Below are 12,030 nucleotides of genomic sequence, written 5' to 3' on the forward strand. Positions count from 1 at the left end.
ATTGAATTTCCCAGAGAAACTAAAAGATATATTGTTCTCACAAGCACGAAAGAATAATCCACAATGAAATCGAGCAAAACTGTAACTAAAATCAGCATATTTGTCCACTACACTGCAAAGGCATGATCTCACCTATCAGAATAACAATACTTGGTACCATTTCCTAAAAGTCAAAACATTGCAGTCTAGCCTTTCTAATCTTCACAAATCCATGTTAATAGCAACCCTGAAGATAGTATACAAATTAACCTCCAAGAAGGGCACAACCAGCTCTATATGGTAAAAACTGTACAACTAGAACCCTAAATCCAAAAAACAGACAAAGAACAGAAAAACAATCATCTTGCACCCCAAACAAGTTTTGTCCTGAAAGGATTGAAATGATCAGGATATCTTGGAAAGCTCTCTGCACTGAGACCAAAGACACAATCCTACCGAACTGTTCTTGATAAATAGCATTCCTTACAAATTGTTGTCCAAGGTGTTGTCTAGGAGGTTAAAGGGAGTAAATCATGAGGTAGTAGGAGAAACCCAAATGGCCTTCATGGAAGGCAGGAAAATTTTGGATGGGATCTTGGTGGCTAGTGAATGTATTGATTCCAGGTTAAGAAGCAATTGACCAAGGCTGGTTTGCAAAATTGACATCGAGAAAGCGTATGATCATGTGGTGTGGGGTTCTCTTGGAAGAAATGTAAAGATTAATGGGGTCTGGGGGGAAATGGAGAAGTTGGATGTTTGCATGTGTTTCATATGTCTCCTCCTTACTTATTAATCGAGTTTCTTCTGAATTCTTCCATGCCCCTAGGGGTCTCTGACAAGGGGACCCAATATCACCATTTCTGTTTGTACTAGTAATGGAAGTGCCAAACTTGCTCATGGTTAAGGTCTCACAGCAGGACCAGATTGAAGGTTTCAAAGTGGGGGTGGAGGGTCCTAACATTTCACACCTCCAGTATGCGGATGACACTATTTTTCTTGGATGCTTCAGTGGATCAGGTGCTGAATCTTAGAGTCATTTTGGCAAATTTTGAGATGCTCACAGGTTTGAAGGTAAATGTGACCAAGAGTTTGCTGATTGGGGTGGAGGAAATAAAGAGGGAGGAGATGGATCAGTTTGCTACAGTCTAGGAATGCCAAGTCGGGGAGTTGCCTTTCCTCTACTTGGGTTTTCCAGTAGGGCCAAAAGTCTCAGCAACAGAGGCCTGGAGATCAATAATTGAGGGTGGAGAAGAGATTGGAGGGTTGGAAAGCAACATATCTCTCTCTGGGTGGCAGAATTACACTAGTTAGAAGTGTGCTAACTAGTTCACTGACTTATTATCTATCTTTTCTGAAGATTACAGGAAAGATTGCAAAAAGAACCAAGAAACTTCCGAGAGATTTTTTGTGGGAAGGGCCTGGGGTGAGAAGAAGTTTCATCTGGTGAGGTGGGAAAAGGTGTTTAGGCCAAAAAGAAGAGGTGGTTTGGGTGTTAGGAGGTCAAAATATTCAACAAGGCCCTATTGGAAAAGTGGTTGAGGGAGAGGGAGTCCTTATGGAGGAGGGTTGTAGTTGGAAAATATGGGATGGTGAGATTTGGGCGAGAGTCAAGGGAGATTTCCGACACTTACAGGGTGAGTGTTTGGAAAGAGACTATGCATTTCAATCAAGAATTCGCAGTCAGATTCAATGTGGGGGGATGGATCAAGGGTAAGATTTTGGGAGGATGAGTGGTGTGATGTGGGTAAGCTAATGTGAGGTTTGCCCAAAGCTGCACAGGTTGACAGAGCATCACATAACAGTTGATGGGTGCTTCAAAACGAAGGGAGATCAGATTGTTTGGTGCCCCAAATTCAGAAGACCTTTGCTGGATCAGGAATTGGAGGAATGCATTCAACTACTAGGAAAACTACAAGAGGTTGAGGTATCACTCTCCTCGAGAGATGGTATGTGGTGGAAAGAGTGCAGGAATGGGGTTTTCACTGTGAAATCATTCTACTTGGCAATGGTGGAGAATCAACTGGTTTCAGATCAAGTAGGAGTTTGGGGGAACCCTGTTCCACCTAGAGTGGAAGCTTTTGCTTGGTTGGTGACCTTGGACAGTGGTCTAACAGTTGACCACCTAAAAAGTAGGGGTTTCTCCTTAGCAAGTGTTTGTGTTTTGTGCTACTTGGATGAAGAGACTGTTTTTCATCTTTTCTTTTCTTGTAAGATTGCACAAACCATCTGGAATTTCCATTCCTCTCTTTTTGGGTAGAGAGTGTTTCAGCCAAGGTCTACAGCAGAAATATTTTCTTCCTGGCCACGTTTTGAAGGCAGCAGGAGAACAAGGATTGTTTGGAGTTGTATTACCTTTGGTGTTTGTTGGCTCCTATCAAAAGAAAGAAAATAGAAGGATTTTCGAAGAAAAAGCTAAAATTCCTGAAACTCTGGCAGCTATGGTGGGAAAGTTAGTAGCAGATTGGGTCTGGGTGCTCCCAGATTTTGATCAAGTCAGTAGATCAGATTTGGGGGAGAACTTTTGGAGTGTATTGGAGATTCATGTGTAATCAGTTGTCAGTTTCTGGTTCAGATAATGTATTCTAGATTAGAGCTTCTCTTTGCTTTTATTGTTTAATGAAATTTCCTTATTGTTCTTCAAAAAAAATAAAGTAATCTTCTCTTCCATATAACTTTTGCTCTCAAGAACTCTTCTGTTTCCAAAAACACCAAATCACCACAACTAGGATGGAAATCCAACTTGAAGTAATTTAATTAAAGTTTCAGAAATTGTTGTAATCCAACTATGCAGTTTTGTCCTTCAAGTCAGGCAAATTGACCACCATGTAGAAGTCCCACAGGCTATCTCAGCTCAACCTTTTTCAAATTATATGTGGTCAGTTACATGAATCCAGTTCCACCATTCCACTCTCCTCTGTGCCAAAAGTCCCACAGGCTATCATCCTAAGAATTTAATCCCAAGCTAATGAAATCAACTTGCTGAAATATGCAAACCAACCTCTGTGGTATTTGAAAGTATGCACGATCTAACAAATTCATGCCATTATAACAAATAACCAGAATTTTTTCATTCAGAATCCACTCAAATTCTTTGATGCACTTGCTTAATACAATAACATATATCAAAAGTGGGATGAACAAAATAGATTGTAAATGAAGTTGACTAAGCACGTGAACATATGTTAGAAACTCAAATAAGGAGATTGGAATGTGGTACCTATCTATTTTCATTTCTTTTGCTTCCATTACTTGTTTCAAAAACAATTTCACTGACTCCTCATCTGTGCCAGGGTTCCTTTTTCCCTGCAATTTAGTAAATCATTGTATGACCACAAATTGATTTTTTTTTCTTGTAACTGGTAACTTCCAATTTTATTAATTATGAAAAACAAATAATACATTACAATATGGTTGTTCAGAACATTCCAAAATATTATGGGTGCAAATGGATATTGTGGATCTGATGATAAAGACGAGAGAAACACCATGGTTGGTTAGCAATAATGCATGAACATACCAACATGAATGGTGAAGAAAATGAGGTTACCTTGGACAATCTCACCTAAGCACTGGTCTCAACCTTGTCAACCTAAATTCATGAAATATGGAATGTATGTATACAAAAATAATAAATATGAAAGTGAATAATATGCTTAAGTTATAGATAGCATGTAAGCCATATGCTATCTATCTATCTATCTATCTATCACTGTAAATGAAAGGTAGCATATGGATTATATATTTCTAATTACAAAAGGTAAAAACAGAACAAGGAAAAAGAAAACATTTTAAGAGGGAATGCAGCCTAAGTTTCCAGCTTCCTGGTTGGCATATTGAGACTGAAGAATCAAAATGCAACTCAATAGAATTAACACATCATTGTATTAATGTCCTTTGTACTTTGAAAACTCTCTGTAAGACCATTCTTAAAGCTAACATTGTAGCAGACACAATCTTACCCAGCCAAATGAAAATGGGAGGTTGTTTCCAGTTCCCAGTGGCACAGTAGCAATTGGAGGTGGTTGAGATAGTTTGAGATCGCAAACTACTCCAAGCAACCAACTAGCTGTACCATCTCCACCTGCAACCTAATCAGCTACAGAAAAGTGAAAAAGAAAAATGGGAAAAAAATAGATATCAAGCATCGTAAAGCATGGCAACAGCACTTCAGACCGAACTTACTATTAGTCTCAACCTTTTCTGAATTTCAGAAGCAAAACCATATCCACTGAGCTTTAGTCTTTCTAATGTGATATATATTTTGTTCAGAACCTTGTCTGGAGCTTCTTCGCTCAAATCGAAAACCTGAACATTAGAATTACCCCTGAAGTAAGCTCCATTGGAGTACTCTTACAGTTTTATCCACCTCTTTGTTCTTAAGTTTTTCTTAAAGCCTAAAGAGTTAGCTGCCTTGTTGGTAAAAACCTACAGTAGAATGACAAACAATACCTGATTTCTGTTGAGAAGGCTACGATAAGATTCAAGCAGAGCCCCACCCAGCTGACCACCACTTTTGGAGTTTATGAATACCAAGACCGGACAGGCAGGGGTGTATGAGACATTCTCAACCTCTAAATCGGGTCCAAGAATGTAATTGGGGATATAGAAGTCCTTCAAGAAGTGGTTGGTTTTGCAATCACCCATAGCTATTTCCCAACTGCAATGTCACATTACAGAAGACCATCAAACTTGGAGAAGTGGAAAATCAATACAACTTCTTCCATCAATAACAAATAATTTATTTAACACAATGATAAGGAAAATACAAGCACTCACATCCAATGATATAAGAGATACGGTGAATTAACCACGATCTATGTTAAATTGACACTTCAAAATAGACCCATAAGCATGTGAGACATGTATGGACATAGATACTGACACCACACTTAAGAGGACTCATCTCTTTGTCACATATAATATGTGATTAAAGAACCTCAATCCCTATGGGAAAATGTGGATAAATGATAAATTTATAATACTTGATACGTTTGGTTTGGGTTGTTTGCATTGATACATTATTTTTTTCAACATTTACACATTGTTTAAATAACATAAAAAATATATCATCAAAAAATGTAGCTTGAAACTAATCTGGGTAGGTTTCAAATTTTAATGTAAACTAAAAAACACATGCCTAGACTAGTTTTATTCCTTTAAGGATGTTAATGAATTTCTTTGATTAAGAATTTCTCAGTTGTTGATGATTGTAATTGTAATTGGTTCTTGCAGAATTAGGGAAAGATAGAGAAATAAGAGAGAAAAAGCAGGAATCACTTAATGTGGGCCTGAAATCACTCTAGGGTGTGCTAATCACTCATCACCCTTAGTGTAAGTCATAAGAACTCAAAGAAACTCAATTCATATTGTCTAAAAAGCTCCATAGTATTTTTAGATTGTAGACTAATGAAAAACCTAATAAATTCAAGAAACAGATTTCTTTTTGATAAGCAAGAAACAGAAAATTATAAAGTTTTTGCATCCAACACTAATTCAAATAAAATTCAGCAACTCTTAAACTACCACACAATTACAGAAATTTTAAACATAAACCAACTATAACTAGAGACATCAGACCCTATGGTCAACCTCTATAGAAAGATTTAAAATTTAAAATAAATAAATATAGTGTCAAATTCAGCCAAATTTCTAAGTACCAATCTTGCTGTTAAAGTGAGCCGAATAGGGGTAGTTTAGTCATTTTATGTGTGTTAAGTAGTTTGCTTATGTGGCAGTTTTATTAGAGTACTCTGCCCCACACTTAAGTATGGGCAATTTAGTCTTTGTAAAGGTTATTAGAATCTAATAAAGATTAAGGGGGTCGACTGTATGGGGGGTCCATCAGATTTCGACAGACCCTTATTTTCTTTCTTCTTCTTCTCTTCTTCTCTTCTTCTTCCTCTTCTTCTTCCTTCTCTTCCTGGTTCGAGTTACTGTAGCAGCATTCGAAACACTTGCCATATCAAAACTTTTTCTAAGGCCTTTAACTTAAACCCCTATATGCCATCAGGACAGCTCCAATGGAAACTCCAACCAAATTAAAACAGACAGGCCTCCAACTCCTAAAGGACCACACTTACCCATAAACTACCCATCAAATTTGAGCAGACAGAATCCTGATGAAGGGGGTCTACAAGTTGAAGAAAGTAGTCGAACAAGACTACAATCTGTTTTAAATATTGATGAGAAAAGACAAACAAAGATAAAAGAGAAGAGGAGAGGAAAAGAAGAACTCGAAGATTGGGTTCAAAAAAGAAAGTGAGAAAGCTAGCAATTGCTGCCCCTCTACTTATATTTATATTCACATCCAAATAAATGTAAAAGGGCTGAATCACCCTTATTGCTTACATGGAAAAAATAAAAACAAAAGTTTAAAATAACTACAAACAAACTGAAATAACTAGCATAACTACTAACTGTATGGACACAGTGGGGACCACATCAATGTTCTCTAAACTCCCCCTCAAGTTGGGAATAGATATTTGTCATTCCCAATGTTTGCTGGAGAACAGCAGTCGAAGAAGAAGAAGAAGAAGAAGAAGAAAAAAGGAGATCTGAGAATGGCGGCTTGGTCACTTCAGTCGGCCCTAGAATCTTATACAAGTATTCACAATGTAATGTTACAAGAAAGGACTAGAATGCCCCTGATTAGTGATGGGACACCTAGACATAAAAAGAATAAAACAAGTTTAGGCCTAATAACTAAGGCCCATAATAATCTCAAGAACTTAAAACATAAATAAGACTAACATAAAAACTAAACCAATTGAACCAGCACTCCCCCTCAAGCTAAGCATGGATGTCAGTCAGGTTTAGCTTGCCAAGTAAGTCTAAGAATTTCATTGAAGCTAGTCCTTTTGTTAGCACATCTGCAATCAGCATCTCGGAAGGAGTATAAGGAAGTGTCAGCCAATCTCAATATGCTTCGTCCTATCATGTTGCACTGGGTTATTTGCAATGTTGATGGCAACCTTGTTGTCACAATACAGCCTGAGAGGACACTCGATCCTTATCCCGAGCTCACCAAGAAGGATCCTAAGCCACAATAGTTCAGCAACACCATGAGCCATAGCTCAATATTCAGCCTCTGCACTTGATCTAGCAACCACATTCTGCTTTTTGCTTCGCCATGTAACCAAATTCCCTCCAACAAATGTGCAATACCCAGAAATAGACTTCCTGTCTCCAAGAGAACCAGCCCAATCTGCATCAGTATACACTTCAATTTCAATTTTATTGTGTTTTTTGAACAGAATTCCTTTTTCTGGGCAAGTCTTCCAATACCTAAGAATCCTTACCGCTGCTCTCATATGAGGAATCTTTGGAGAGTGCATGAACTGGCTGACAACATGTACAGTTTTTGGTATCTCTCTTTATCAAGGTAGTCCTCTCCTACTGATTCCTGTAAACCATGATTTTGTTCTATTGGAGTAACTGCTGGTCTACTCCCCATCATACTTGTCTCCTTTAGAAGATCAAGGACGTACTTCCGTTGACATATATAGATGCCCTCTTGTGACCTAGCAACTTCAATTCCAAGGAAGTATCTCAGATTGCCCAAGTCTTTGATCTTAAACTCAAATGCCGAGAACTCCTTCAGTCTTTTTATCTCTTATAGATCATTCCCTGTAATCACCATATCATCCACATAGACGATGAGTGTCGTAAGTCTGCTATCCTGTTTCCTTATGAACAAAGTATGATCTGCAACACTTTTGAATGTATCCCACTTTCTTCATGGCCCCACAGAGTTTCTCAAACCAAGCTCGAGGGGACTGCTTAAGACCATATAATGCTTTCCTCAATCTACACACTTTCTCATCAAAACCATAACCTGGTGGAGGATTCATGAATACCTCTTCATGTAGATCGCCATTTAGGAAAGCATTCTTCACATCCAACTGATATAGCTCCCATGAGAAGTTTGCAGCTAATGACAATAGAACCCGGATTTGTGTTGAGCTTTGCAACTGGAGCAAAAGTCTCTTAGTAGTCAATCCCTTCCTTTTAAGTAAACCCCTTCGCCACTAGTATGGCCTTGTATCTTTCAATGGACCCGTCCTCCCTATGCTTCACAATGAACACCCACTTGCATCCCACAGTGCTCTTCCCTTCTGGTAGATCCACTAATTCCCAAGTCTTGGCTTTCATTAAGGCTATTGTTTCTTCATTCATAGCCTCTCTCCATCTTGGGTCAGACACTACCTCTGAGTACCTAGTAGGGACAAGCACGGAAGAGAGAGCAAACACAAAGGAATAATAACGAGGAGATAAACGTGAATAAGAAACATATTCAGCAATGGGGTTTCGGATAGTACAAGAACGGGTAGGCTTACGAAGAGCAATAGGGAGATCCAAATCAAAAGTATGAGTGATAAGATTACCTGGAGTTGTTGAGACAGATTGATCCGAGTCCGATTGGTTGCTGCCATCAGTTGGAGGGTCTTTTTTCTTTTGTTGTAGGTGATTCACATATCTTTTTGTTGCCTATTAGTGTCCTCAGTTACATCCGTAGCATCAAGAGTGGTAACAGATTCAATGGGAGCCTCACTAGATTCACCTGGGGTGCTACAACTAGGAGGATCAAGAGGAGAAGATAGAAGGCCCAAGGCTGAAAGAGGCACAAAAAAAGAGGGAGAAGAATAATCCTCTTCCATCCCACTAGTCTCCCCCTGAAGAGGATTCTGGGAAGAATGAAAATAGGATTGACACTTAAAAAATACCACATCCTTTGTGACGTATTTCTTCTTGGTAACTGGATCATAACACTTCTAACCCTTTTGTGTAGGAGAGTACCCTAGAAATATTCCTTTCGTAGCCCTAGGATCCAACTTGGTCTTCTTTGGATCCTTAAAATGAATAAAACGTACACAGCCAAAGACTCTAGGTGGAAGAGGAAAGTCTAGAAGGTTAGGGCAAAGGACAAAGAAAGGATTTTTCATACCCAACACCTTAGATGGCATCCGATTTATCAAATATGGTGTGGTAAGGACTGCTTGAGACCAATAGTGCTTCGGAACCTTGTGCTGAAATAGTAAAGCTCAAGTTGTCTCCAATAAGTGTCTATTTTTGCGCTCAGCAACCCCATTCTATTGAGGGGTAACTAACACAAGATGACTAGTGTAGCATTCCTGCATCCTCCATGAACAGGTTCAAGGAACTTTCAAAATATTCAGTAGCATTGTCTGACCGGAATTGCTTAATCTTCTTGTCGAATTGAGTTTCAATCATTTTACAAAATGCCATGGTTATCCGTGGCACTTCATCACATCCTTTTAACAAGTAGATCCATTTGCATCGTGAATAGTGATCAATCAAGTTGATAAAGTAACGAAAGCCATCTACAGAAACAAGAGGTGAAGGGCCCCAAACATCAAAAATGGACCAAATCAAAAGGAGCTTGAATTACATTACTAGAAATTGGATAAAGAGTTCTACATTGTTGACAACTGACACACTTCACAAACTAAACTTTGACTTGAAACACACTTGAATAATTCAAGAAACAACCCTTGCAATGACGAAAAAGGTAAATGACCTAGCCTAGCATGCCACAAGTGTAACCTAGCTATTGACTCCTCATTATTCTGACTACTGGCAGCAGATGATTGTAAGGCCGAACTGATGTTTGCATCAAAATAGTAGAGACCTCCACACTCATGACCGCTCCCAATCGTTCTCTTCGTCAGTCTATCCTGAAAGACACAATGAGTGGGAAAGAAAGTCATGATATAGTTTAAATTCTTGGTAAGTTTTGAAACAAATAAGAGGTTGGAAGTAAGATTGGGAACATGTAGAACAGATTTAAGAGAGAGGTCCTTGCTTAGATCAACCCCCCCTTTCCCTGAGATGGTGGAGAGAGAACCATCAGCAACTCTCATCTTATCTTGGCCAGACATCAAATGATAAGAATAAAATAAAGAGGACATGTGTGTCATGTGGTCAGTTGCACCGGAATCAATAATCCAAGAAGTAGACTCTATAGAACTAGTTGCACTACAAGAAAAGACAATACCTTATCTGGAAAGAGAGGTGGAAGCAAGGGAATTAGTCCTTAGACGGGTTAAGGCCCGGCTAAGGACCTCTCACCACTGTGACTAGTAACAAAATTCCCACTTGCTGTTTGATTCCTCTAAGGCTTCTTGTCTTTCCTTAACGTAGCTGGTTTCAGATGAGGATAAAGAACCCAACAAGTCTCTTTTACATGCCTTTCACCTCCACAATGAGTGCACTTAAGATGCCTCTTGTCCAAATGCTTGCTCCCTTTTTGGTTTGAAGAAATCAAGGCTGAATGTTCAATAGGCTGTATTTGAGTGTCAACTTGCATCTCTTTCCTCCTAACCTCTTCATTCCTTATTAGATAGTAGACATGGTGTAAATTTGGCATTTCATCCCTTCCCAAAATTTGAGACCTTATGCTCTCATACATTGGGTCTAAGCCAACCAAGAACTTAAAGGCTTTACCTTCTTCAATTTGTTTATCGTGCTTCTCCTTGTCTCTTATATTCTCCCAACCAAAAATAAGATGATGATCAAGTTCTTCCCATAGTCCTTCTAGGGTTGCAATGTCTTGGTTTAGCCTATAGATTCTTGCATTGTTCTTTCTCTATCCATAAGTTTTAGACACTTTCTCCCAAATCTTAGTAGCAGTGGGAAAGCGTTGAATAGTCCTAGCCACTCTTGGAGTCATCGAAGCAAGCAGCCAGGACATAACAATAGCATTTTCCTTACGCCATATTGTGTACTCCACACCACCCTCTTCAGGTTCTTGCTTCTGTCCATCTAAATAACCCGTAAGTTCCCGGGAAGTAATGAAGAGCATGGCTGAAACAAACCATTCTCTGAAGTTATATTCATCCAACAATACACAGGTGATCTATAAGCTGTGCAAATTTGGGTTTTCCAGATTAGAAGACCTCCCACCAGTTCTATTATCCTTAGAAGACACTTTTCCTGATATTGAAGACATCTCCTTCCTCTTACAGTGATCACAATTGAAATCTCAGTACAAAGAACACGATTTCAGACTTACCGAAGCTGTTACAAGTCTGAGAACCCCCTGTAACAAGTCTGAAGCACCTTTGTAATAGTTCTGAAACCAAGAACAATCCACCCCTGTACTGTACTGAATGCTTTTGGGCTGGGCTTAGACTTCTGTTGTCGTAGCTGTAGCCAAGGGCAATACCTCTTTGGCACCTCTGGTGGTTGAACCTAGATTGTGACCACCCTTACGATCTGTACTAGGACTGTCTAACTCAGTCCTTCCACCTAGATCTGTTCCATACAGATCTCTCTTAGCAGCCGAATGGCTACTACCTGTTACAGGATTTCTAGTAGGGCATCAGCTTCTGGAACAAACTCCCCTTGGGCCCTACAACCAAGAGAAACCCTAGATACAGACCTTGTCGTGTTCTACGGTCAGCCCTAGGGTTTCTTCACAGTGGCCGAGATAGGAGAGAGAAAAAAGAAGGAATAGAGAACTGGAGAAAAGAGGTGGTTGTAACTAGTCAGACCAATTAGTGCTCTGATACCATGTTTGCTGGAGAACAACAGCCGAAGAAGAAGAAGAAGAAGAAGAAGAAGAAGAAGAAAGGAGATCTGAGAATAGCGGCTTGGTCACTTCAGCCGGCCCTACAATCTTATATAAGTGTTCGCAATGTGATAGGACACCTAGACATAAAAAGAATAAAACAAGTTTAGGCCCAATAACTAAGGCCCATAATAAGCACAAGAACTTAAAACATAAATAAGACTAACATAAACACTAAACCAATTAAACCAACACCCAACTTGCATAGGTCTGCCTCTAACTTCTTCCTTGAAACAACCTTGGTGAGAAGATTTGCAAGCTGCATGCCGGAGGTGATATACGGAAGACATACTTCTTGAGATGCAACCCTTTCTCTGATAAAATGTTTGTCCACTTCAATATGCTTAGTTCTGTCATGTTGTACTGGATTATGAGCCATATTAATAGCAGCCTCATTATCACAGTACAGCATTAATGGCTTCTCATAAGCAATACCAACTCCTCAAATAGGGATCTCAACC

At 39.2% G+C, this 12,030-nt stretch overlaps 1 protein-coding gene across 3 annotated transcripts in view; it reads right to left on the bottom strand.

The window, feature by feature from the left end:
- Window positions 1–12,030, bottom strand: part of LOC148877962 (diacylglycerol kinase 1-like) — an 88,117-nt gene that overhangs the window by 53,395 nt on the left and 22,692 nt on the right. For all 3 annotated transcript variants that reach the window (XM_088947290.1, XM_088947297.1, XM_088947302.1), the window contains exons 2-5: window positions 4,429–4,636; window positions 4,162–4,284; window positions 3,939–4,067; window positions 3,197–3,282 (exon numbers count right to left, since the gene is read on the bottom strand). In XM_088947290.1, the coding sequence (XP_088803416.1) occupies window positions 3,197–3,282; window positions 3,939–4,067; window positions 4,162–4,284; window positions 4,429–4,636 (546 nt within the window). The remainder of the gene's footprint in view (window positions 1–3,196; window positions 3,283–3,938; window positions 4,068–4,161; window positions 4,285–4,428; window positions 4,637–12,030) is intronic.

Source organism: Nelumbo lutea, chromosome 1 (genome assembly GCF_056320005.1).
Source record: "Nelumbo lutea isolate HS-2025 chromosome 1, American lotus-T2T, whole genome shotgun sequence".
Lineage (NCBI taxonomy): Eukaryota > Viridiplantae > Streptophyta > Magnoliopsida > Proteales > Nelumbonaceae > Nelumbo > Nelumbo lutea.